This window comes from Oculina patagonica, chromosome 8 (assembly GCF_052425735.1).
Source record: "Oculina patagonica isolate OP01 chromosome 8, crgOcupat, whole genome shotgun sequence".
Lineage (NCBI taxonomy): Eukaryota > Metazoa > Cnidaria > Anthozoa > Scleractinia > Oculinidae > Oculina > Oculina patagonica.
Window position 1 is genome coordinate 28,339,514 of NC_135765.1, and position 23,044 is coordinate 28,362,557.

The 23,044-nt window shown below is 39.8% G+C and overlaps 1 protein-coding gene across 1 annotated transcript; it reads left to right on the plus strand.

The window, feature by feature from the left end:
* Window positions 1-8,550: 8,550 nt before the first annotated feature.
* On the plus strand, window positions 8,551-10,241 carry LOC144664275 (uncharacterized). Its single transcript, XM_078525380.1, has 2 exons — window positions 8,551-10,064; window positions 10,217-10,241. The coding sequence occupies exons 1-2, from the start codon at window positions 8,551-8,553 to the stop codon at window positions 10,239-10,241; spliced, it is 1,539 nt and encodes a 512-aa protein (XP_078381506.1).
* Window positions 10,242-23,044: the final 12,803 nt, after the last annotated feature.

Genomic DNA, 23,044 nt, shown 5'->3' on the forward strand with positions numbered 1-23,044 from the left:
TTTCCATCTGTGATGTATATTCGAATGCTACTTATCTGTTGCTTATTAACCGGATTATATGTGACCCTACGAGGCTCGATTGTAAACGAATAACTCGGCTGTAGTACGCTGGTCGAAAAAGTATAAATGATATCCGACTCTTCGCCATCGACTAAAGAAGTATTGACTAGATCGCAATGTACATTTAATATATCGGTATCTTGGCTTAGATTTGGGACTCTTGGACCAATATTAACCGCATCCTTTAATACCTTTTTATCAAACCCTATAAGGTCGTTGAAATTGCTATGCGTCAAATCAAGTTGATAATTTTGAGATAAAGTGATTGTGACTCGGAATGTTGTTGAATCAAAATCAATAGAGATGGGATATATAGGGTTATCATCATCTCCCGTCTTGGTAATCTCTTTAATATATTCATCAAATTCAGAATAATTCCAAACACCTTCAGGTAAATTTATGTCTTCAAATTTATTCCCATTATCAGAACTATATTTAATCAGCTGATTACCATATGAGGGATTTACATTAAACCATGTAAATGACATGTTAATAATACGATTGAGACCTATCATATATTGGTAATTGCTATCCAATGTTATAGGCCTGTTGAATTTAGTTGTAAAATTTTGAGGAGTGTTATTCCCTTGATTTTTAACACTATATGATGATAATACTAACTCACGATCCATATATATAATACAGTTACATAAATTAGACTTTAAAGTACTGATTATACAATTTATTATATTGCGGTCTATTGATTGTCGACATTTTCAATAATGTGTCCAATATATTAACTCCCGTATTCCGCATTTCAACTGACGTATTTCCAGCCATTCTTTCACCGATGATCAATTCTAATATCTTGAGAAGCTGATTTACATCACTGAAAAATATAACGTTCCCACCTATATGCTTTCTTCTAATCCCTGAACCTTTTTTTTGAATAGTTTGAAGAAGCTTTTTGTTATCATTAATATAAGCTGTTAAAACTTTATTTGAATTATCCAACTGATTACCAGTTTCCTTAGCTTCTTTAGCACTAATTTTTTTTGCTGATAATTTCTTCGTATTGCTTGCTTTGAAACCTTTTAATCTGTTTCGTTCATGGGTTGCTTGTGCAATGATACTCTTCAAATATGTTGTCTTATTCTTTTTATCAACTAATTTTGTTTTGATATCGTCTATAGAAGGTAGATAAAAATCTTCGGGTGTTATTTCATCTTCTGATTCATCTTCAACTTCTATATCATCATCAGCGTCTTCTTCACTTTCTGCTTCTACAATCTCACCTTCATCTTCAGTAAAAGTCCCATAATCAGGCCCTTCTTTTCCAAAAACATCTGAATATCTAGGTGGTTGCTTTGGAATTTGTTTTTGTTGTTGAGGTTCAAAGATATTATCTACGTCCATTTCCTCAAAAGGATCAACCTCGGGGGCGTAATCTGGACCTTCTTGTTCACCTTTCATCACCTTTTTGACACGCTTTTTTGGTACTTTGGGAATCTGCAAATTACTTTCTATTACCTCATCTAATTTACTTGTAACTGGTTTGAATACCTTCGCTAATGACTGTTGGCTTGTCTGCTGACCGATATTATTTTGTGTGATTGCATTTTTAACATAATTGATTTTATCGCCCAAATCAGATTTACTCTTTGCAAGATCTTTCCATCTAAGTAAACTCATTTTATTTTATATTATTACGTTACATAAAAAATGAAAATTGAATATAAAAATCAACATTTAACATAGCGTTTAACACCTTGATGTACACCGTGTTGAACACCTTGTTGAACTGAAAATAATATACCCATATAATATAATGAGAATACCGAATTATGACACTGAAGACGATATGGCCTCAAACTTTAGACAACTATACGATTTCATGCCAAATCAATGTTTCCGGATGTTGATTTCCTCACCATCAGGTGGAGGTAAATCAAACCTTTTACTTGATATGATATATCGGCTATTGTTTTATGATAAAATATATTTGTATGGGAAAAATCTTCAACAATCAAAATATCAACATCTTTTCAATACCTTTGAACCCCTTAATCAAGAGGCTGGTTATTCTGTTATTGAAGCAAGTAATGATAAAATAATACCGCTTGATAAAATATCAGATGAAGGCCAAAAACTAGTCATCTTTGACGATTATCTCAATACGGGATCAAAAAATGATAGCGAAATACGCAACTATTTTACAAATTCAAGAAATAAAAATTGCAGTTGCATTTATTTATCTCAAAGCTATTATAATACCGATAAAACAATCAGATTAAATTGTACTCATCACTGTATTTTCGAATTCCCATCTAATAATGAACAAGGAATGATTTGCAGAGAACTTGGAATCAGTAAAAACGACTATCTCAAAGCAACTGCAGACCCATTTAGCTTTTTATATATTGATAAGCCACGAAAATTCGTAACTAAGAATTTCAATGAAAAAATATAATATAATATAACTGATTGATATAATATGAGTTACTCAAACGGTTTATTACAATCAAATAACACTAATATTACGCCAATTAAAGGGCCTCGAGGTGAAAAGGGTGACACGGGAGTCGGCTTTGATGTTACGCCTGAAGGTAATTTCAATTTGAACAAAAAGAGAGTAATAGGGCTAAAAACGCCTGATGACGTTGCGATCGATGATTCAATTGAAAATTATTCAAGGGATCTCGAGACGGCCGTAAATAAACGATATCTTAACCAATTCTTCCTTAAAAAGAACAGAAATGAAACAGTGTTTGATTGTGCCGGCCTTTCATTGCAAAATACCGAAGTGTATTATCCAAGTTTATATAACGATCGATCTGTACCAAACGTAGGCTATGTTAGTGTTGAGGATAACAAAGTAAGGACTGAAATTGATACCAAACTTGCTACTAAGGCTGACAAATCGTACGCTGATAATACATATTTAACGAAGAAATCAGGAGGTGTCTTAGCTCAAAGCCTTCAAAACAAAGCAGACAAATCGTACGTTGATAACACTTTTTTAAAGAAGGTCGTAGGACGCGTTTTGACTCAAAAAATTCTAAGCAAGCTTGATATTCACGGTAGTAACATGATGCAGGCAAATCTCGATATGAACGATAATCGCATAACAAATCTAAGCAAACCAATATATGGAACCGATGGTGTAAATAAATTGTATGTTGACAGTTCACATATTACCTCTATTGATAAAGGAAACGTTTTCAATAATATAATGATTGACAGTGATAATCAACTTAGTGAAGAGAATGATATCGAGCTTGGAGATTTAATTCATCATCCAAATCCTGTTCATCAAATCAATAAAAAGGTAATAGATACAAAATTACTTCTCGATAGTTCGAAAAATTACTACTCAAGCAGATTAGGTATCAACATGTACCCTATACCAATTAATTATTATACAATGGCATTTGAACTCTATTTTCCAGTTGAAATAGATGAGAATAGTGTTGATATCAGTGTTGTGTCATTGATTGATACTGTTAATAAAGTAACTACACGAGTTTATAACGGTTATAGTCGAACAATAGCTCAAGTTCATAAGTATCAACAACATAACAACAACTATCTCTATGTCGATATCGTTTTAAAAATGAAGTCAGGACACTCGTATGTACCAAAACTGCCAACTTATATTATAATATATGGGATTAAGAATTATGAAAGTAATGTTGAACCCAGTATATACGATCAGCTATATTATGTTGAAAATGATAGAATAGCTTTCAATGCATCAATTGATATGAAAACACAGGCCATTCATGGTATTGCAGAAGGTACTACGGATGATCAAGCTGTTAATTATAAACAGTTGGTAAGTCAAATCAATATTCTCAAAACAACTCTTGAAAATCAGATTAAATTATTACAGTCCAAGAGTTTTTATAGTGAAATATTTGAGTACTATTTCGATCTAACGGATGCCTCTAAATTCATTATGTCAGATAGCAACGGAGCTGTATTGTCTGGATTAAATGATAATTTTGTCTTTAATCCCACAAAATTGTTAGCAGATTTTGATCCGAAGAATGGTTTTTTTGGTGTTTTTAAAATTAATTTAAATACAAATATCACTCACTCCGATAACTGGACTATTTATATGGGATTTAAATATGACTATAAAACTGGTGATAATAAAAGAATTAAAATTGAATTTATCGAGGGTGATAGCTTTAGTTTTCCGTGGGTTAAAGTGGAGCATAATAAGCTATTCATCGATTATGATCTAGATTCATATACAGAGCAAATAAGAGGAACATATTTTGATAAATATTTGAATCTCTGGTATACTAAAATAGGGAATCAATTTAGAATCGCTGTTTGCAATAATGCTATGAGTATTGATCAAACATTGTCTGGGTTTAATATCAATGCATCCAACATTAAAATCAGTTCAGATTACTATGTACAAAGAATCGCTTTTAGTAACACAGCAATGTCAGTGAATAGTCGAGAGTATCACAAAGTCCAATTTTTAGATAAAACAATGGGTATATTCTTCGAATAAATTATCTAACTCACTAATTATATGAAAACTGCTGAATTGATAACTGAGATACTGAAAAGTATTGATCGATTGATTCAAAATATCAGGAAATTAATCAACTCAATGAAAAAAAGAAAATCGAAAAGAAAAAAACATAGTCTAAGCATATAATATATATGCCGAAACAACGCAAAAATATATTCGAATGGAACCATATTTCAGCCAAGTTAAATGAGGACCAAGTCACAGAATTAAAAGCCTATTACAGCGCCTATCATAGAAAATGCTGGGCTTACAAGCAGGCCGTAAAGCGCTTGAAAAGACTGAAATTACTGGGCAACTCTTTGTCTATTATCTTTGCATCCGGCTCCCTTGCATCAAGTATTGCTACAGGAGGTATTAGTTTGGTTGCAATTAGTACAATAGCGCTTTTAATACAAGGCTGGATGAATCATCAAAATCTCGATTTAAAAATTCAAAATTGTTTATATGCATCACAATCCTATATGCATATACTTAACACACTAAAATTTATTTTGCGAACGGGTGAATTCGACCTATCCAATATCCTAATAACGATGAAAAACACCGATGACTACATAAGTGATAACAGCCCGATTATAGATAAGTATATGGTAAAATATGATAAAATTTTTACTTTATAAGGCGCAATATCTCTGCATTTTTCAATTCTAAAATATTTGCCCAATATCGATTATAAAATTCAAGCGTTTTTCTCGATTCAGTAACACAGATAAAATTGTATGGGATATCGAGCATTTTAAACAGCTGTCTTATAATATATTTCGTTGAGATCATCCTCTTTCTTCTTTTATTTATAGATGGAAGAATAGTTTCGATCTCATGAAACACTTTGTAAATCTTATCGCGCTGATTATGAGACAATTGAACTCCATTTTTAATACATAAATCGTTTAAAACATTTTTAATGTGGTATTTACGACGATAGATGCTTTTACGACATATCTTGTGTCTGTTCTCGTAAAAATCAAAATACTCGCTAACATATTTATAATTCTGAGTCCCGCAATTTTGGCATACTTTCATATATGCATCTTCCAAAATATCAGGTTTATCACAGCAATGATCAACAACTTTATCGCCTGTATATAATAACTCATTGCAAAAAATACAAGAACCCTCACCCATTATTTTTAAATCGCTATGTATCACAAAACATCTCATATATAAATATATTTATATAAAGATGGTTCAAGGCAATAGAATTAAGTTATGAAGACTATCATCGAGTTTGTCTCTGTTTGCATGCATTGTTATATCGTCTAAAATGCAATTATGGAAACACTCGTAATTGAATACGCAACGCATATAAACTTTTTGAGTAAACTTTACTCAAAAAGTTTATAATAAAAAAAATTTTTACTCATGACCTTGGAAAGTAATGATGACTCATTTTCATGGGAAATCCCCTATAGTTGCTTGGCAGAGTAAGACATCTTCACAAAAATATTTCACAAAATGAATAATGTTTTTACAAAATATTTCACAATTGTGTAGCAAAATGTGAAGTTTTTGATTGGCTAAAAAATCATATGAAGAAGCATTTTAAATATTAATCATTTCAAAACCGTTGGGGTTCCAGCCCTGATTTGCATATGTCAACTTAAGCCAAAACCAAAAAACGAACCAACTTTTCAACCAAAACTAAAAAACGAACCAACTTTTCAACCAAATGGTTTAATTATGGGCAAGAATTCATGCATTTTTAAATATTTTCTGATTTTGATCCTTCCGAGGTCTCCCACGTCGCCGTTTCAGTTGTGTATGTTCAATCTGGTCTTCAGGTATACACTCTAAATGTACATGATTTTTTCTTCATTTGATAGGTCTGAAGATAGCATTTTAATAATACTAATATTAGCTTCAAGGATGTTCTGAATACACCAAATTTTATTAATGAAGGCTATATCATTCGAGCTTTCATCAGCTTCTGGCAGGTGTTTGATATTTAATGTAATATCACTCATTCTATATATATTAATAAAGAAAATAATTATCTGTTTATATCTATCACTTAAACGCACTATAAAAAACATATAAAGAATTATATATATAGTATATAATAAATGGGAAGGAACAAAATTTATACAACCGAAAAAGACCGATTAGAAGCTATTACTAGATCAAAAACGAAATACATGCTTAATAAGCCTTGGTATTGTGATATTTGTGAATATCACACTTGCCTTGCAGGAAAATGGAGTCACATGAGAACTAAAAAACACATTAAAAATGCTGTCATTAAAGGTATTCAAGAAGATAATCGGTTCAATATTATACCTGATGAATAACATATAAAGAAAAATTATATAATTATATATTGTATAGCACAGTATATATAAATTGCTGTTTTCTGTTGCCTGAGGTGACCAAAAATATATTATTTCTGGTTATCTTTAAACGCACCAAAAAAATCTAAAAAATAATTTTTACTATAAAGGACTTAAAGAAATGGTAATTCTATATAGTACACAAAAATGGAAAAAAATATCTCATATATTAATATGAATGAATTAGATCTAGAAAAATTATCTAAAACTGAACTCATAAAACTAGTATTATCACTAAAAGCAAACCAACCAAGAGTTTACAAACCTAGGCCACCAATCCCAACTCCTCGTAAGAGTGTTAAACAGATGATTGATGATTATGAGGAAAATGTCATTCAGCCACCTCCTGAATTTAGGGATGATTACAAGCCTAAACCCATGCCACGGACTATAAAAACAGCCCCACTACCATTACCAAGGACAAAGATAGAGGAAGTTGCTAAAGCTATGAAAGGCTATACTAAATCTTATCAAATAACTATAAGAAACAATAAAGATCCATCATTACAGTTACAAAATACAAGGAAAGCTGTTGAGTATCATATTATTAAAATACTATCATCCCTAAAAGGTATCAAGTTTGTTGAAACGCTCAAAATAACATTCTCCAAGATGTCTGGTGAGGATTTAATATATAAAACAGCCTATTTTAACAGCCAACCTCAAACAATCATTAATAATCTTGAGATTGCAGAATCACTTCAAGTATCTAAACAAAAAATCTTGAATTTTGTAGCTCAATGGATATCTGAAGGCTCGGGCTGGACTATTCAATCTGTTGATAGCCATCATCTTAATGTAGTGAAATATGAACCAATAAAAGGCTCCTCCTATATTCAGCTACCATATGAACTAAGAAACAGTTCGAAAGGATTGATTAACATGAAAAATGAGGATAATGAGTGCTTTCGTTGGTGCCATATCAGATGCTTAAACCCACAAGATAAATACCCCCAACGAATTAAAAAATCAGATAAAGCATACATTGAGAAGCTAAATTATGATGGGATTGATTTTCCCGTCAATTTAAAACAGATAAATAAAATCGAAACGCAGAATAAAATCAATATCAATGTATTCGGTTATGAAAACAAACAAGCATATCCTATTTATATATCAAAAGAAAAGTATGACAATCAGATGAATTTATTATTAATAACTGAAAATGAAAACAAGCATTATGTTCTAATAAAAGATTTCAATAAATTCATGTACAATCAAACAAAACATAAAGAAAGGAAACACTTCTGTATGCATTGTCTGCAGTGCTTCAGTTCTGAAAGAGTATTGAACGATCATAAGGAAAACTGTATACAAGTAAACGGAACTCAAGCTATTAAAATGCCAACAAAAGACAATAATATACTAAAATTCAACAACTACCATAAACAGCAAAAAGTTCCATTCGTTATATATGCTGATTTTGAAAGTTTATTATACAAGGTATCTGGATGCAAACGTAATGATGATAAATCATATACAGAGGCATACCAAAAGCATACAGACTGTGGATATGGTTATAAAGTTGTTTGTTGCCTTGATGATAAATATTCAAAAACTGTTCAAATATACAGAGGAGAAAAAGCTGTTTATAAATTCATGGAAGCCATGTTAGATGAAGTTAAATATTGCAAAAAGACTATGCGAAAATTCTTCAAAAAACCATTAAAGATGACTAAAGATGAAGAAGAAGAATTTCAACAAGCAAAAGTATGTTATATCTGTGATAAAGTGTATAATGATGATGATATACGAGTGAGAGATCATTGCCATATCACAGGTAAATTTCGCGGATCAGCTCATCAAGAATGTAATCTTAAATTGAGAATAGAGCCTGATAAGATAAAGATACCAGTCATCTTTCACAATCTTCGGGGTTATGACAGCCATTTTATTATGCAAGAGATTGGAGCTATTGTTAAGAAACATACATACAAAAACAAAAAAGGAGAGATCAAAGAGATGAAAATCAATGCTATACCCAATAATATGGAAAAGTATATGGCCTTCATGCTTGGTAATCATTTAACCTTTTTAGATAGTTTTCAGTTTATGAGTTCTAGTCTTGATAAATTAGTAAGTAATCTACCAAAAGAATCACTAAAATATACTTCTGAAATATTCAAAGGTGAAAAGCTAAATCTCATGTCAAGAAAAGGTGTATATTGTTATGATTATATGGATAGCTTTGATAAATTTAATGAAAAACTACCCAAAAAAGAAGACTTCTACAGCATATTGAATAATGAGCATATCAGTGATGAAGACTATCAACATGTTAAAAATGTGTGGAAAATGTTTAAGATTAATGATATGGGTGAGTACCATGATTTATATCTTAAAAGTGATGTATTATTATTATCAGATGTGTTTGAAAGCTTTAGAAAAACATGCCTTGAATACTATAAACTCGATCCTTGTCATTACTTTACTAGTCCAGCATTATCATGGGACAGCATGCTGAAGATGACGGGCATCGAATTAGAGTTAATGACTGACATTGACATGCATCAATTTATCGAAATGGGTATGAGAGGTGGTATCAGTTACATAGCAAATAGACATAGTAAAGCAAACAATAAATACATGGATGAATATGATAAAAATTCAACCTCAAAGTATATAATGTACCTCGATTCTAATAATTTGTACGGATTTGCCATGAGTCAATATTTACCAAAAGGAGGATTTAAATGGTTAACACAAAAACAGATAAATGAAACAAACTTAGCTAAGTATAAAGAAGATTCTAATAAGGGATTAATTTTAGAAGTCGATTTAAAGTATCCTAATGAACTGCATAACCTTCATAATGACTATCCATTAGGAGCAGAAAAAGTTAAAGTAACCAAAGACATGCTATCAGATTATTGCAAAAACATTGCTGAAAAATACAATATATCAACAGGCCTTGTTAATAAGCTAATACCAACATTAAATAACAAAGAAAAGTATGTTTTGCATTACAGGAATCTACAGCTATATTTAGATCTTGGTTTAAAATTAACAAAAGTTCATAGAGCATTAGAATTCAATCAATCGCCATGGTTAAAACAATACATCGATTATAACACAGAAAAACGCAAAAATGCTAAAAATGCTTTCGAGAAAGACTTTTTCAAGCTCATGAACAACTCAGTCTTTGGTAAAACAATGGAAAATTTAAAGAAAAGAGTTGACGTTCGGTTAGTGACTGATAAACAAAAATTATTAAAGCTTGCTTCAAAACCAACATATGTCTGTTGTAAAATATTCAATGAAAACTTAGTAGCAGTTCATAAAATTAAAGAAACACTAACTCTCAATCGACCTTCTTACGTTGGTATGTGCATATTAGATTTAAGCAAAACTCTTATGTATGATTTTCATTACAATTATATTAAAAAGAAGTATGGAGATAAAGCTAAGCTTTTATTCACAGATACTGACAGCTTAACCTATGAAATCGAGACTGAAGATGTATATCAAGATTTTTGGAGTGATAAAAATAAATTCGATAACAGCGATTATCCTGAAAACTCTCCTTTTTTCAATAAAACAAATAAAAAAGTAATAGGTAAATTCAAAGATGAGGCTTCATCAGTGCCTATATGTGAATTCATAGGCCTACGAAGTAAAATGTATTCTTACATTAAAAATAATAACAAACAAGAAAAAACAGCTAAAGGTATTAAGAAAAATGTCATCAGACAAGAATTAAAACATGAAAATTATAAACAGACACTATTTGAAAATAAACAAATGCGTCATACTATGAAAACTATTCGGAGTATAAACCATAAACTTGGAAGCTACGAGATTAATAAAATATCACTTAGTTGTTTCGATGATAAACGGTATGTACTTGATGATGGTATAAACAGTTTAGCATATGGTCATTATAACATCAAAAATAGAGTTTTAGTATAAGAGATGATAATATAGATATAACTGAATGTTGAAATGACCCATCCACTATAAACGCACTAAGATGCAAGATTTTTAAAAAAGAGTATAAGAGATTCATGAAAAAACGCATAAAAATAAAAACATACACTATATATATAGATAAATGACCAACATGAAAATAAACATGGAAAATTTAAAGAAAATATGTTTCAAAGCAGATACATTCAAAAATATGTCTGATGACGCAATAAACACACTGAAGTATATCGTAACATTAAAAGAATTATCAAAACTCGGAGATTTGGTATATGAAAATCTAGACACTTTAGTATATTTAGAAAAAAAACTAAAACAAGATGGACATTGCAAGCCATTAACAAAATTATTAAATGAAGAAAATGAAACAAGTAAATACCTATGTAACATTTACAATGATTTAAACAGTGTATTATCCGACCTTGAAAAAGAAAAAATGAATTCAAAAATAACAAAAATCATAATCGTTTTAGAAGATAATTCACAACAGAAATTCAGTACAAGAGATTTACCATGATAATAACAACAGCATAAAAACTCGGCTTGTTTAAAAGCACTGTATCCAAAATTTTGAAAAAGAGTATAAGAAGTTTTTTTTTTATTTTGAACCTAGGGTTGAGTTAGGGTTGGTTTTTCAGGCTTGGTTTTCAGTTTTGATTCCATTTTGGTTTTCAGTTTGGCTTCGAGGTTTGGTTTCATTTTTGATTCTATTTTTGATTTCATTTTTGATTTCATTTTTGATTCCATGTTTGATTCTATTTTTTGATTCTATTTTTGATTCTATTTTTGAATCCAGTGCTGTGAGTAGTATAGGAGTTGGGGATGTAAGAGATAATAAAAATTTTTATGATCTCGTACCCCCAACTCCTATACTACTATCCACTGAGTATCCACTTTGTATCCACTGCGTATCTACTCTGTATCCACTACGTATCCACTCTGTATCCACTGCGTATCCACTCTTTATGCACTGCGTATCCACTCTGTATGCACTAAGTATCCACTCTGTATCCACTGCGTATCCACTTTCTACCCACTGCGTATCCACTCTGTATTCACTGCGTATCCACTCTGTATCCACTGCGTATCCACTCTGTATTCACTGCGTATCCACTCTGTAATCACTGCGTATCCAGTCTCTACCCACTGCGTATACGCTCTGTATCCACTGCGTATCCGCTCTGTATCCACTGCGTATCCACTCTCTACCCACTACGTATCCACTCTGTATCCACTGCGTATCCACTTTGTATCCACTGCGTATCCACTCTGTATGCACTGCGTATCCACTATGTATCCACTGCGTATCCACTCTCTACCCACTGCGTGTCCACTCTGTATCCACTGCGTATCCACTCTGTATGCACTGCGTATACACTCTGTATCCACTGCGTATCCACTCTGTATCCACTGCCTATCCATTCTGTATCCACTGCGTATCCACTATGTATCCACTGCGTATCCACTCTGTATCCACTGCGTATCCACTCTGTATGCACTGCGTATCCACTATGTATCCACTGCGTATCCACTCTCTGCCCACTGCGTATCCACTCTGTATCCACTGCGTATCCGCTCTGTATCCACTGCGTATCCACTCTCTACCCACTAGGTATCAACTCTGTATCCACTGCGTATCCACTCTGTATCCACTGCGTATCCACTCTGTATCCACTGCGTACTCACTCTGTATCCACTGCGTATCCACTGTGTATCCACTTTGTATCCACTGCGTATCTACTCTGTATCCACTGCGTATCCACTCTGTATCCACTGCGTATCCACTCTTTATGCACTGCGTATCCACTCTGTATGCACTAAGTATCCACTCTGTATCCACTGCGTATCCACTTTCTACCCACTGCGTATCCACTCTGTATTCACTCCGTATCCACTCTGTATCCACTGCGTATCCACTCTGTATTCACTGCGTATCCACTCTGTATTCACTGCGTATCCAGTCTCTACCCACTGCGTATCCGCTCTGTATCCACTGCGTATCCGCTCTGTATCCACTGCGTATCCACTCTCTACCCACTACGTATCCACTCTGTATCCACTGCGTATCCACTCTGTATCCACTGCGTATCCACTCTGTATCCACTGCGTATCCACTCTGTATGCACTGCGTATCCACTATGTATCCACTGCGTATCCACTCTCTACCCACTGCGTGTCCACTCTGTATCCACTGCGTATCCGCTCTGTAAGCACTGCGTATCCACTCTGTATCCACTGCGTATCCACTCTGTATCCACTGCCTATCCATTCTGTATCCACTGCGTATCCACTATGTATCCACTGCGTATCCACTCTCTACCCACTGCGTATCCACTCTGTATCCACTGCGTATCCGCTCTGTATCCACTGCGTATCCATTCTGTATCCACTGCGTATCCACTCTGTTACCACTGCGTAACCACTCTGTATCCACTGCGTATCAACTCTGTATGCACTGCGTATCCACTATCTATCCACTGCGTATCCACTCTCTACCCACTGCGTATCCACTCTGTATCCACTGCGTATCCGCTCTGTATCCACTGCGTATCCACTCTCTACCCACTACGTATCCACTCTGTATCCACTGCGTATCTTCTCTGTATCCACTGCGTATCCACTCTGTATCCACTGCATATCCACTCTGTATCCACTGCGTAACCACTCTGTATCCACTGAGTATCGACTCTGTATGCACTGCGTATCCACTATCTATCCACTGCGTATCCACTCTCTACCCACTGCGTATCCACTCTGTATGCACTGCGTATCCACTCTGTATCCACTGCGTATCCACTCTGTATCCACTGCCTATCCATTCTGTATCCACTGCGTATCCTCTATGTATCCACTGCGTATCCACTCTGTATCCACTGCGTATCCACTCTGTATCCACTGCGTATCCACTCTGTATGCACTGCGTATCCACTATGTATCCACTGCGTATCCACTCTCTACCCACTGCGTATCCACTCTGTATGCACTAAGTATCCACTCTGTATCCACTGCGTATCCACTTTCTACCCACTGCGTATCCACTATGTATTCACTGCGTATCCACTCTGTATCCACTGCGTATCCACTCTGTATTCACTGCGTATCCAGTCTCTACCCACTGCGTATCCGCTCTGTATCCACTGCGTATCCGCTCTGTATTCACTGCGTATCCACTCTCTACCCACTACGTATCCACTCTGTATCCACTGCGTATCCACTCTGTCTCCACTGCGTATCCACTCTGTATCCACTGCGTATCCACTCTGTATGCACTGCGTATCCACTATGTATCCACTGCGTATCCACTCTGTATGCACTGCGTATCCACTATGTATCCACTGCGTATCCACACTGTATCCACTGCGTATCCACTCTGTATCCACTGCGTATCCACTCTGTATGCACTGCGTATCCACTATGTATCCACTGCGTATCCACTCTCTACCCACTGCGTATCCACTCTGTATCCACTGCGTATCCGCTCTGTATCCACTGCGTATCCATTCTGTATCCACTGCGTATCCACTCTGTTACCACTTCGTAACCACTCTGTATCCACTGCGTATCCACTCTGTATGCGCTGCGTATCCACTATCTATCCACTGCGTATCCACTCTCTACCCACTGCGTGTCCACTATGAATCCACTCTGTATCCACTGCGTGTCCACTCTGTATCCACTGCGTATCCGCTCTGTATCCACTGCGTATCCACTCTGTATCCACTGCGTATCCACTCTGTATCCACTGCGTATCCACTATGTATCCACTGCGTATCCACTCTATACCCACTGCGTAATAACTCTGTATCCACTGCGTATCCGCTCTGTATCCACTGCGTATCCACTCTCTACCCACTGCGTATCCACTCTGTATCCACTGCGTATCCGCTCTGTATCCACTGCGTATCCACTCTCTACCCACTACGTATCCACTCTGTATCCACTGCGTATCTTCTCTGAATCCACTGCGTATCCACTCTGTATCCACTGCATATCCACTCTGTATCCACTGCGTAACCACTCTGTATCCACTGAGTATCCACTCTGTATGCACTGCGTATCCACTATCTATCCACTGCGTATCCACTCTCTACCCACTGCGTATCCACTCTGTATGCACTGCGTATCCACTCTGTATCCACTGCGTATCCACTCTGTATCCACTGCCTATCCATTCTGTATCCACTGCGTATCCACTATGTATCCACTGCGTATCCACTCTGTATCCACTGCGTATCCACTTTCTACCCACTGCGTATCCACTATGTATTCACTGCGTATCCACTCTGTATCCACTGCGTATCCACTCTGTATTCACTGCGTATCCAGTCTCTACCCACTGCGTATCCGCTCTGTATCCACTGCGTATCCGCTCTGTATTCACTGCGTATCCACTCTCTACCCACTACGTATCCACTCTGTATCCACTGCGTATCCACTCTGTCTCCACTGCGTATCCACTCTGTATCCACTGCGTATCCACTCTGTATGCACTGCGTATCCACTATGTATCCACTGCGTATCCACTCTGTATGCACTGCGTATCCACTATGTATCCACTGCGTATCCACACTGTATCCACTGCGTATCCACTCTGTATCCACTGCGTATCCACTCTGTATGCACTGCGTATCCACTATGTATCCACTGCGTATCCACTCTCTACCCACTGCGTATCCACTCTGTATCCACTGCGTATCCGCTCTGTATCCACTGCGTATCCATTCTGTATCCACTGCGTATCCACTCTGTTACCACTTCGTAACCACTCTGTATCCACTGCGTATCCACTCTGTATGCGCTGCGTATCCACTATCTATCCACTGCGTATCCACTCTCTACCCACTGCGTGTCCACTATGAATCCACTCTGTATCCACTGCGTGTCCACTCTGTATCCACTGCGTATCCGCTCTGTATCCACTGCGTATCCACTCTGTATCCACTGCGTATCCACTCTGTATCCACTGCGTATCCACTATGTATCCACTGCGTATCCACTCTATACCCACTGCGTAATAACTCTGTATCCACTGCGTATCCGCTCTGTATCCACTGCGTATCCACTCTCTACCCACTGCGTATCCACTCTGTATCCACTGCGTATCCGCTCTGTATCCACTGCGTATCCACTCTCTACCCACTACGTATCCACTCTGTATCCACTGCGTATCTTCTCTGAATCCACTGCGTATCCACTCTGTATCCACTGCATATCCACTCTGTATCCACTGCGTAACCACTCTGTATCCACTGAGTATCCACTCTGTATGCACTGCGTATCCACTATCTATCCACTGCGTATCCACTCTCTACCCACTGCGTATCCACTCTGTATGCACTGCGTATCCACTCTGTATCCACTGCGTATCCACTCTGTATCCACTGCCTATCCATTCTGTATCCACTGCGTATCCACTATGTATCCACTGCGTATCCACTCTGTATCCACTGCGTATCCACTCTGTATGCACTGCGTATCCACTCTGTATGCACTGCGTATCCACTATGTATCCACTGCGTATCCACTCTCTACCCACTGCGTATCCACTCTGTATGCACTAAGTATCCACTCTGTATCCACTGCGTATCCACTTTCTACCCACTGCGTATCCACTATGTATTCACTGAGTATCCACTCTGTATCCACTGCGTATCCACTCTGTATTCACTGCGTATCCACTCTGTATTCACTGCGTATCCAGTCTCTACCCACTGCGTATCCGCTCTGTATCCACTGCGTATCCGCTCTGTATCCACTGCGTATCCACTCTCTACCCACTACGTATCCACTCTGTATCCACTGCGTATCCACTCTGTATCCACTGCGTATCCACTCTGTATCCACTGCGTATCCACTCTGTATTCACTGCGTATCCACTCTGTATTCACTGCGTATCCACTCTCTACCCACTGCGTGTCCACTCTGTATCCACTGCGTATCCGCTCTATATGCACTGCGTATCCACTCTGTATCCACTGCGTATCCACTCTGTATCCACTGCCTATCCATTCTGTATCCACTGCGTATCCACTATGTATCCACTGCGTATCCACTCTGTATCCACTGCGTATCCACTCTGTATCCACTGCGTATCCACTCTGTATGCACTGCGTATCCACTATGTATCCACTGCGTATCCACTCTCTACCCACTGCGTATCCACTCTGTATCCACTGCGTATCCGCTCTGTATCCACTGCGTATCCATTCTGTATCCACTGCGTATCCACTCTGTTACCACTTCGTAACCACTCTGTATCCACTGCGTATCCACTCTGTATGCGCTGCGTATCCACTATCTATCCACTGCGTATCCACTCTCTACCCACTGCGTGTCCACTATGAATCCACTCTGTATCCACTGCGTGTCCACTCTGTATCCACTGCGTATCCGCTCTGTATCCACTTTGTATCCACTCTGTATCCACTGCGTATCCACTCTGTATCCACTGCGTATCCACTATGTATCCACTGCGTATCCACTCTATACCCACTGCGTAATAACTCTGTATCCACTGCGTATCCGCTCTGTATCCACTGCGAATCCACTCTCTACCCACTACGTATCCACTCTGTATCCACTGCGTATCCACTCTGTATCCACTGCGTATCCACTCTGTATCCACTGCGTATCCACTCTGTATCCACTGCGTATCCACTGTGTATCCACTTTGTATCCACTGCGTATCTACTCTGTATCCACTGCGTATCCACTCTGTATCCACTGCGTATCCACTCTTTATGCACTGCGTATCCACTCTGTATGCACTGCCTATCCACTCTGTATCCACTGCGTATCCATTCTGTATCCATTGCGTATCCACTATGTATCCACTGCGTATCCACTCTGTATCCACTGCGTATCTACTCTGTATCCACTGCGTATCCGCTCTGTATCCACTGCGTATCCACTCTCTACCCACTACGTATCCACTCTGTATCCACTGCGTGTCCACTCTGTATCCACTGCGTATCCACTCTGTATCCACTGCGTATCCACTCTGTATCCACTGCGTATCCACTGTGTATCCACTTTGTATCCACTGCGTATCTACTCTGTATCCACTGCGTATCCACTCTGTATCTACTGCGTATCCACTCTTTATGCACTGCGTATCCACTCTGTATCCACTGCGTATCCACTTTCTACCCACTGCGTATCCACTCTGTATTCACTGCGTATCCACTCTGTATCCACTGCGTATCCACTCTGTATTCACTGCGTATCCACTCTGTATCCACTGCGTATCCGCTCTGTATCCACTGCGTATCCACTCTCTACCCACTACGTATCCACTCTGTATCCACTGCGTATCCACTCTGTATCCACTGCGTATCCACTCTGTATGCACTGCGTACCCACTATGTATCCACTGCGTATCCACTCTCTACCCACTGTGTATCCACTCTGTATCCACTGCGTATCCACTCTGTATGCACTGCGTATCCACTATGTATCCACTGAGTATCCACTCTGTATGCACTGCGTATCCACTATCTATCCACTGCGTATCCACTCTCTACCCACTGCGTATCCACTCTGTATGCACTGCGTATCCACTCTGTATCCACTGCGTATCCACTCTGTATCCACTGCCTATCCATTCTGTATCCACTGCGTATCCACTATGTATCCACTGCGTATCCACTCTGTATCCACTGCGTATCCACTCTGTATCCACTGCGTATCCACTCTTTATGCACTGCGTATCCACTCTGTATGCACTGCCTATCCACTCTGTATCCACTGCGTATCCATTCTGTATCCATTGCGTATCCACTATGTATCCACTGCGTATCCACTCTGTATCCACTGCGTATCTACTCTGTATCCACTGCGTATCCGCTCTGTATCCACTGCGTATCCACTCTCTACCCACTACGTATCCACTCTGTATCCACTGCGTGTCCACTCTGTATCCACTGCGTATCCACTCTGTATCCACTGCGTATCCACTCTGTATCCACTGCGTATCCACTGTGTATCCACTTTGTATCCACTGCGTATCTACTCTGTATCCACTGCGTATCCACTCTGTATCTACTGCGTATCCACTCTTTATGCACTGCGTATCCACTCTGTATCCACTGCGTATCCACTTTCTACCCACTGCGTATCCACTCTGTATTCACTGCGTATCCACTCTGTATCCACTGCGTATCCACTCTGTATTCACTGCGTATCCACTCTGTATCCACTGCGTATCCGCTCTGTATCCACTGCGTATCCACTCTCTACCCACTACGTATCCACTCTGTATCCACTGCGTATCCACTCTGTATCCACTGCGTATCCACTCTGTATGCACTGCGTACCCACTATGTATCCACTGCGTATCCACTCTCTACCCACTGTGTATCCACTCTGTATCCACTGCGTATCCACTCTGTATGCACTGCGTATCCACTATGTATCCACTGAGTATCCACTCTGTATGCACTGCGTATCCACTATCTATCCACTGCGTATCCACTCTCTACCCACTGCGTATCCACTCTGTATGCACTGCGTATCCACTCAGTATCCACTGCGTATCCACTCTGTATCCACTGCCTATCCATTCTGTATCCACTGCGTATCCACTATGTATCCACTGCGTATCCACTCTGTATCCACTGCGTATCCACTCTGTATGCACTGCGTATCCACTCTGTATGCACTGCGTATCCACTATGTATCCACTGCGTATCCACTCTCTACCCACTGCGTATCCACTCTGTATGCACTAAGTATCCACTCTGTATCCACTGCGTATCCACTTTCTACCCACTGCGTATCCACTATGTATTCACTGCGTATCCACTCTGTATCCACTGCGTATCCACTCTGTATTCACTGCGTATCCACTCTGTATTCACTGCGTATCCAGTCTCTACCCACTGCGTATCCGCTCTGTATCCACTGCGTATCCGCTCTGTATCCACTGCGTATCCACTCTCTACCCACTACGTATCCACTCTGTATCCACTGCGTATCCACTCTGTATCCACTGCGTATCCACTCTGTATCCACTGCGTATCCACTCTGTATTCACTGCGTATCCACTCTGTATTCACTGCGTATCCACTCTCTACCCACTGCGTGTCCACTCTGTATCCACTGCGTATCCGCTCTATATGCACTGCGTATCCACTCTGTATCCACTGCGTATCCACTCTGTATCCACTGCCTATCCATTCTGTATCCACTGCGTATCCACTATGTATCCACTGCGTATCCACTCTGTATCCACTGCGTATCCACTCTGTATCCACTGCGTATCCACTCTGTATGCACTGCGTATCCACTATGTATCCACTGCGTATCCACTCTCTACCCACTGCGTATCCACTCTGTATCCACTGCGTATCCGCTCTGTATCCACTGCGTATCCATTCTGTATCCACTGCGTATCCACTCTGTTACCACTTCGTAACCACTCTGTATCCACTGCGTATCCACTCTGTATGCGCTGCGTATCCACTATCTATCCACTGCGTATCCACTCTCTACCCACTGCGTGTCCACTATGAATCCACTCTGTATCCACTGCGTGTCCACTCTGTATCCACTGCGTATCCGCTCTGTATCCACTGCGTATCCACTCTGTATCCACTGCGTATCCACTCTGTATCCACTGCGTATCCACTATGTATCCACTGCGTATCCACTCTATACCCACTGCGTAATAACTCTGTATCCACTGCGTATCCGCTCTGTATCCACTGCGAATCCACTCTCTACCCACTACGTATCCACTCTGTATCCACTGCGTATCCACTCTGTATCCACTGCGTATCCACTCTGTATCCACTGCGTATCCACTCTGTATCCACTGCGTATCCACTGTGTATCCACTTTGTATCCACTGCGTATCTACTCTGTATCCACTGCGTATCCACTCTGTATCCACTGCGTATCCACTCTTTATGCACTGCGTATCCACTCTGTATGCACTGCCTATCCACTCTGTATCCACTGCGTATCCATTCTGTATCCATTGCGTATCCACTATGTATCCACTGCGTATCCACTCTGTATCCACTGCGTATCTACTCTGTATCCACTGCGTATCCGCTCTGTATCCACTGCGTATCCACTCTCTACCCACTACGTATCCACTCTGTATCCACTGCGTGTCCACTCTGTATCCACTGCGTATCCACTCTGTATCCTCTGCGTATCCACTCTGTATCCACTGCGTATCCACTGTGTATCCACTTTGTATCCACTGCGTATCTACTCTGTATCCACTGCGTATCCACTCTGTATCTACTGCGTATCCACTCTTTATGCACTGCGTATCCACTCTGTATGCACTGCGTATCCACTCTGTATCCACTGCGTATCCACTTTCTACCCACTGCGTATCCACTCTGTATTCACTGCGTATCCACTCTGTATCCACTGCGTATCCACTCTGTATTCACTGCGTATCCACTCTGTATCCACTGCGTATCCGCTCTGTATCCACTGCGTATCCACTCTCTACCCACTACGTATCCACTCTGTATCCACTGCGTATCCACTCTGTATGCACTGCGTATCCACTCTGTATGCACTGCGTACCCACTATGTATCCACTGCGTATCCACTCTCTACCCACTGCGTATCCACTCTGTATCCACTGCGTATCCACTCTGTATGCACTGCGTATCCACTATGTATCCACTGCGTATCCACTCTGTATGCACTGCGTATCCACTATGTATCCACTGCGTATCCACTCTGTATCCACTGCGTATCCACTCTGTATCCACTGCGTATCCACTCTGTATGCACTGCGTATCCACTATGTATCCACTGCGTATCCACTCTCTACCCACTGCGTATCCACTCTGTATCCACTGCGTATCCGCTCTGTATCCACTGCGTATCCATTCTGTATCCACTGCGTATCCACTCTGTTACCACTTCGTAACCACTCTGTATCCACTGCGTATCCACTCTGTATGCGCTGCGTATCCACTATCTATCCACTGCGTATCCACTCTCTACCCACTGCGTGTCCACTATGAATCCACTCTGTATCCACTGCGTGTCCACTCTGTATCCACTGCGTATCCGCTCTGTATCCACTGCGTATCCACTCTGTATCCACTGCGTATCCACTCTGTATCCACTGCGTATCCACTATGTATCCACTGCGTATCCACTCTATACCCACTGCGTAATAACTCTGTATCCACTGCGTATCCGCTCTGTATCCACTGCGTATCCACTCTCTACCCACTGCGTATCCACTCTGTATCCACTGCGTATCCGCTCTGTATCCACTGCGTATCCACTCTCTACCCACTACGTATCCACTCTGTATCCACTGCGTATCTTCTCTGTATCCACTGCGTATCCACTCTGTATCCACTGCATATCCACTCTGTATCCACTGCGTAACCACTCTGTATCCACTGAGTATCCACTCTGTATGCACTGCGTATCCACTATCTATCCACTGCGTATCCACTCTCTACCCACTGCGTATCCACTCTGTATGCACTGCGTATCCACTCTGTATCCACTGCGTATCCACTCTGTATCCACTGCCTATCCATTCTGTATCCACTGCGTATCCACTATGTATCCACTGCGTATCCACTCTGTATCCACTGCGTATCCACTCTGTATGCACTGCGTATCCACTCTGTATGCACTGCGTATCCACTATGTATCCACTGCGTATCCACTCTCTACCCACTGCGTATCCACTCTGTATGCACTAAGTATCCACTCTGTATCCACTGCGTATCCACTTTCTACCCACTGCGTATCCACTATGTATTCACTGCGTATCCACTTTGTATCCACTGCGTATCCACTCTGTATTCACTGCGTATCCACTCTGTATTCACTGCGTATCCAGTCTCTACCCACTGCGTATCCGCTCTGTATCCACTGCGTATCCGCTCTGTATCCACTGCGTATCCACTCTCTACCCACTACGTATCCACTCTGTATCCACTGCGTATCCACTCTGTATCCACTGCGTATCCACTCTGTATCCACTGCGTATCCACTCTGTATTCACTGCGTATCCACTCTGTATTCACTGCGTATCCACTCTCTACCCACTGCGTGTCCACTCTGTATCCACTGCGTATCCGCTCTATATGCACTGCGTATCCACTCTGTATCCACTGCGTATCCACTCTGTATCCACTGCCTATCCATTCTGTATCCACTGCGTATCCACTATGTATCCACTGCGTATCCACTCTGTATCCACTGCGTATCCACTCTGTATCCACTGCGTATCCACTCTGTA

Coding starts and splice junctions, on each gene's coding strand:
- LOC144664275 (XM_078525380.1), top strand. CDS start 8,551: ATGACTAAAGATGAAGAAGAAGAATTTCAACAAGCAAAAGTATGTTAT. Junction 10,065..10,216: donor AAGAAAAGAGTTGACGTTCG/GTTAGTGACTGA, acceptor TGTGCATATTAG/ATTTAAGCAAAACTCTTATG.